The sequence below is a fragment of the Gambusia affinis genome, linkage group LG24 (assembly GCF_019740435.1).
Source record: "Gambusia affinis linkage group LG24, SWU_Gaff_1.0, whole genome shotgun sequence".
Classification (NCBI taxonomy): domain Eukaryota; kingdom Metazoa; phylum Chordata; class Actinopteri; order Cyprinodontiformes; family Poeciliidae; genus Gambusia; species Gambusia affinis.
In genome coordinates this window covers 4,006,834-4,012,340 of record NC_057891.1, presented here as the reverse complement: position 1 = coordinate 4,012,340, position 5,507 = coordinate 4,006,834, and the positions used below count along the sequence as shown (strand labels likewise).

Here is a 5,507-nt window from a genome sequence, read left to right as displayed (position 1 = left end):
TAAGGCAGAAAGGCAGAAAATGATTTTTAACCGTTCATTCTTTTAATGAAGCTAGTAGAAGTGGTTTCTTCAGTCAGTGGCTTAGTCAAATGTCCTGTAATACAGACTGCAGCAGGAGAATTCTTCTCTGTGTATATGCTAGTCTTCTGATATACTTTTGTCTTTCAAAATCAACAAATTATATGAACAGAAAGGAATGTAGAGCAGCAAAATGTTTAGTATTTGTCTGTAAAAACATTATTTTTAAATTTAATTGTTAATGAAAATAATGCAAAAACTTAAATCCAGTTTCGTTAACAATTCTTTACAGTTATTATAAATAACATGAAAACTGGGTGGTTGAAGCATGACTGTAGAAGTTGAGGAAAAGCGGTAACTCTTGTAATTGTTCCTCCTGGACGGCAGGTGGCGCAGGACACAAACTACACTCTCCACAACAACACATGGTTGTTTGGCAGAACACAGTGGGACGCGTTTTGAGCTAAGAACAGGTTTTAGGTTCTTGTGGGTCGTTTTTACGTGATGTAGCTAACATGAGCAGCAGGTTCCCCACGCCGCTTTACTCCCACGCGGGACGCGGAAGCTTCCAGGACGTTTACGAGCCCGCGGAGGACTCGTTCCTGCTGATGGACGCGCTGGAGAAAGACGCAGAGACGCTGCAGCAGATGAGGCAGGGCTGCACCTTTCCCCCTGTTGTTGATGTTTGTTTCCGTGGTAATGGTGTAACTGTCTGCCGTTCACGCTGTTTCAGCCCCTGCGTGTGCGTGGAGGTGGGCAGCGGCTCCGGAGCGGTTTCTGCGTTTCTGGCGTCGGTGGTCGGACCTTCAGCCCTGTACCTGTGAGTCACTGACACTTTATGAAATGTAGACACGATAGTGAGAATAAGGCATCATCGTTTATATATTATTTAATCAATCGGTCAAAGACACGTCGTAAGGCTCTAAAGTGACGTTAGAAGCGTTCAACTGTTGTGGAAAGTGAAAGAATTATTTTATTAACCACAAAAGGATCTAAAAATTCACGAGGTCATCCAGGAATCATCCGTTTATATATTTATCAAATATTAACTTTATTGGGAACAAAATAAACATAGTATGTTGTAAAAAGCAATATCAGCATTCCTGTAGTCTGCATCTCCAACCTTAATCCATTCAAACTGCTTTCTCAGTTATTGTAAGTGGAAATACTGAAGATAAAACAAACAGCCAAAGTTATAAAATAGAAAAATAGTTTTATGATTGGTTTTTATTGGCAAATCCCAAAGGTCATAATATTAATATAGCCGGTTAATGTGAAGCTTCCTGTTATGTTTGTTTCTAAGGTACAGAAATAATGTTATTGGTTCAGTTTAATCATGCAATAGTGTCAGAAAGCAAAGTAATCCTCCAAAACAAATTAGTATGCAATTATTAACTCCAAAGCTAACCATTTAAATCATTGTATGATGTTTTTTTAGTTCTCACAAATGAAGGATCAATGATGGCAATTGACTGACATTTTTGATGTCATACTAACTATGACTACATTTTTCATGTTTTCGACGTCATACTATACTACGTCTTTCTCTGCATGTCGACAGGAACAGAAAAGTTTCCTGTCAGAAGTTTTCTTGCAGTTTCCTAGTGAAATGAACTGTGTGTGTGTGTGTGGGTGGTGAATTTTCTCTTCTAAGTGCAAGGAAATGTATGAAATCTGTGTAAAGGGTTTGGTTTGGTTGAAATGTGTAAAATGGATACATTGTGTGCACCTTTTAAGACAAATAGAAAAAATGTCATGCAGGGAAAAAAAAGAAGAAGCTAAGTAAGTAAGAAAGGTGAGCTCAGTGCAAAGTTCTCCTTCAATGTTTCTGATATTATTTGTTTCCTGCAGGTGCACTGATGTGAATCCAGCTGCAGCTCAGTGCACAGCCAGAACCTCCTGCTGTAACCAGGTCGCCCTGCAGCCTGTCATCACTGACCTGGTACTCTTCTTGAATGAAACTGTGACTTTAGCAAAGCATTAGAAGTAGGAAATATGTGATGAATCTGTTATTCAAAGATCTATTTGTTTTCCAGGTTCAGAGTCTTTTGCCGAGGCTCAGTGGGAAGGTGGATGTCCTGCTCTTCAATCCTCCATATGTGGTCACTCCTTCAGAAGATGTATGTAGCTAGTTAGCTAGCTATGTGGATAAATGTTTAGATGATAATCTAATGACCTGTTTGACTGTTCAGGTTGGCAGCAGAGGTGTGGAGGCGGCCTGGGCTGGAGGAGAGCGAGGCAGACAGGTCACTGACAGGCTCCTCCCTCTGGTTCCTCAGCTGCTGTCCAGTACCGGCCTGTTTTACCTCGTCACCATCGCTGAGAACAAACCAGGTTGGCAGAAAAGTTGATGATGCAAAGTGTCAAAATTATTGAGAAACTTAAGACTTTGATTCCCCACAGAGGAGATCATCAGGTTAATGAGACAGTTTGGCCTGGAAGGAGAAACCTGCTGTTCAACCAGAGCTGTGAATGAGAGGCTCTCTGTCCTGTGTTTCCATAGAAACCAGCAAAGGTAAGAGTTGCCAATGGAAAGACCACAGTAGACATTATTCATATATTCAGTAATGTACTTTATTGTAAATTGTTAACATTATCAATCATGCATTATTAAAGACATTTTAATTCTCTTTCTTCCAGATGACGTTTCCATCTGGTCCCAGTTGCACGGCTCCACTGGCCACCAGCTCCAGAGCTTTAGGAAAGGCTTTATGTTCAGCCTCCCTGATTCTGGCACAAAGACTCTCCTCTGTGTCTCCAATCAACACCGGAACCGCTTCCTGGACCACGATGGCGCCGGCATCAACCTCTTCCTAGAAGAACAGAAGAGATGTTATTTTGTGGCTGGACTTTATAAAATGTGTATTTATATAAGTGTTACACTTACAGCTACAAAGTGGACAGTACAGCCAGTTATTAGCACTCTGGCCTGGAGAGCCTGTTGCTGGGCATTGACCCCTTTGAATGAAGGCAGTAGAGAGGGATGGATGTTCAGGAGCCTCCCTGACAAAAAGAAGAATTGAGTCATTTAAACTTAAATGGTCTAAAAATAAAAAAAAAATCCATTAAACTTTAATAAATTAAGATCAGAGTTTGTCTTCTTTTCTCTCACCCAACTCTGCTGCCAGACCCTGGGGCAGAACCCGGGGCAGGTTCTCCAGAAGCCCCCCACCGGTGATGTGAGCGTAGGCTTTAACTGCCCCGCTGCGCAGGACGGGCAGCAGCAGGCGGCTGTAGATCTTAGTAGGAGTCAGCAACACCTCACCTAGAAAAAACACAACATTTAAATACATTACAGGTTTTTCACAACTCAACATTTCAATAAAACTTTATTTAAAAACTGACCAACACTCTGGTTCTGGTTCCCAAACGGAGCAGCAGAGCCAAAGCTCAGTTTGCTTCTCTCCAGAACTTTACGGACCAGACTGAATCCGTTGCTGTGAATCCCAGAGGAAGCCACTCCAATCAGCACGTCTCCCTCTGACATGTCTTGTAGCCGTGGCAACAAGGCGCCCCGCTCCACCGCGCCCACACAGAACCCGGCCAGGTCGTATTCTCCCGCTGCATAAACACCAGGCATCTCTGCCGTTTCACCGCCTGTCAGACGGTTCAGAATCATGAAGGCTGTTTGGTTCACAGACGGGCTGCGGCGGGTCGGGTCGGTTTTTACCCAGCAGGCCGCAGCCGGCCGCCTCACACGCCTTGGCGACGCCGCCGACGATGGAGGCGGCCACTTCCACATCCAGACTGCCACAAGAGAAGTAGTCCAGGAAGAAGAGCGGCTCGGCGCCGTGAGCTAAAACATCGTTCACACACATGGCCACCAAGTCCTGACCCAGACCGCCATGACGGCCACAGGCCTGAGCGATCTGGGAAAGCTTGGTTCCAACACCGTCAGTACCAGAAACCAGGATCGGGTCAACAAACCCGGCCGCCTTCAGGTCAAACAGTCCAGCAAAACCTCCCAGCTCTGCATCGCAACCTGACAGAAACAAACACATCAGTGGAGCTACAACAAAATAAAACAAACCTCCCTCTGTTAGCCAAGAGCAGAACTTTACCGGGTCGGGTCGTGGTTCTGGCCAGAGGCTTGATGAGCTCCACCAGCTGGTTCCCAGCAGCAATGTCCACTCCACTGTCCTTGTAGGTCAGACGCCTGCTGGAGGACAAAAATAAATAAAAAAACTCATTTAACAGGTCATTTACAACTTTAATCTTTATTTCTATAAATCAAGTTTGGAACATTTAGACCCAAAACATTTCACAAACAGACCGGCTCTGGTTCAGGTGAGCGATGGCCCGGTGGCCGATGTCTCGCCGGTACACGGCACCCGGGAATCCAATGCCAGCCACTCCCTGATTGGCCGCCTGCAGGGCGACCTCCAGGCTCGACCTCACCGCCGTCACGGCCAGAACTCTGCCACCAGTCGACACCACCCGGCCGTCCTTCAAGGCGGTGCCGGCGTGGAACACCTGCAGCCCGGCCTCCTGCAGCCGGGTCAGACCTGCAGCCCGGCCTCCTGCAGCCGGGTCAGACCTGCAGCCCGGCCTCCTGCAGCCGGGTCAGACCTGCAGCCCGGCCTCCTGCAGCCGGGTCAGACCTGCAGCCCGGCCTCCTGCAGCGGTCAGACCTGCAGCCCGGCCTCCTGCAGCCGGGTCAGACCTGCAGCCCGGCCTCCTGCAGCCGGGTCAGACCTGCAGCCCGGCCTCCTGCAGCCGGGTCAGACCTGCAGCCCGGCCTCCTGCAGCCGGGTCAGACCTGCAGCCCGGCCTCCTGCCGGGTCAGACCTGCAGCCCGGCCTCCTGCAGCCGGGTCAGACCTGCAGCCCGGCCTCCTGCAGCCGGGTCAGACCTGCAGCCCGGCCTCCTGCAGCCGGGTCAGACCTGCAGCCCGGCCTCCTGCAGCCGGGTCAGACCTGCAGCCCGGCCTCCTGCAGCCGGGTCAGACCTGCAGCCCGGCCTCCTGCAGCCGGGTCAGACCTGCAGCCCGGCCTCCTGCAGCCGGGTCAGACCTGCAGCCCGGCCTCCTGCAGCCGGGTCAGACCTGCAGCCCGGCCTCCTGCAGCCGGGTCAGACCTGCAGCCCGGCCTCCTGCAGCCGGGTCAGACCTGCAGCCCGGCCTCCTGCAGCCGGGTCAGACCTGCAGCAGCAACATAAATAAAATAAGATTTTTTTTATCAACTCTCAAAGACCCGGTCCAGAACCCTGCAGCAGGCCCACCTGTGATCTCAACCCCTTTCACGTAGGAACCCGGGTATCCTGCACTAGCCATCACCACGGTAACCGCAGAGCTGCCCTGCTGCCACACAGGGACGTTGGCGGCCAGGTTCCCAGTTACAGTGTTCATGATGACATCATAGAGGTCGCTCTGCAGCAGAGGAAGCAGAACCTGGCATTCTGGGTCGCCAAAGCGACAGTTGAACTCCAGAACTTTTGGCCCCTGATTGGTCAGCATGAGGCCCGCATACAGAACGCCTGGAAAGACAACA

General features: G+C 49.2%; 3 protein-coding genes across 3 annotated transcripts; 1 reads left to right on the top strand and 2 right to left on the bottom strand.

The window, feature by feature from the left end:
- Window positions 1-376: 376 nt before the first annotated feature.
- On the top strand, window positions 377-3,104 carry n6amt1 (N-6 adenine-specific DNA methyltransferase 1). The gene is made up of 7 exons (XM_044109473.1): window positions 377-670; window positions 752-838; window positions 1,870-1,960; window positions 2,055-2,138; window positions 2,211-2,352; window positions 2,422-2,533; window positions 2,659-3,104. The coding sequence occupies exons 1-7, from the start codon at window positions 534-536 to the stop codon at window positions 2,660-2,662; spliced, it is 657 nt and encodes a 218-aa protein (XP_043965408.1). The 5' UTR covers window positions 377-533; the 3' UTR covers window positions 2,663-3,104.
- On the bottom strand, window positions 2,571-3,046 carry LOC122827014 (trifunctional purine biosynthetic protein adenosine-3-like). The gene is made up of 2 exons (XM_044109474.1): window positions 2,906-3,046; window positions 2,571-2,831 (listed from the first exon to the last, which is right to left on the bottom strand). Exons 1-2 carry the CDS (start codon window positions 3,044-3,046, stop codon window positions 2,640-2,642), a joined length of 333 nt encoding a protein of 110 aa, XP_043965409.1. The 3' UTR covers window positions 2,571-2,639.
- Window positions 2,571-5,488, bottom strand: gart (phosphoribosylglycinamide formyltransferase). The gene is made up of 6 exons (XM_044109472.1): window positions 5,239-5,488; window positions 4,292-4,523; window positions 4,080-4,174; window positions 3,689-4,000; window positions 3,364-3,615; window positions 2,571-3,283 (listed from the first exon to the last, which is right to left on the bottom strand). Exons 1-6 carry the CDS (start codon window positions 5,471-5,473, stop codon window positions 3,105-3,107), a joined length of 1,305 nt encoding a protein of 434 aa, XP_043965407.1. The 5' UTR covers window positions 5,474-5,488; the 3' UTR covers window positions 2,571-3,104.
- Window positions 5,489-5,507: the final 19 nt, after the last annotated feature.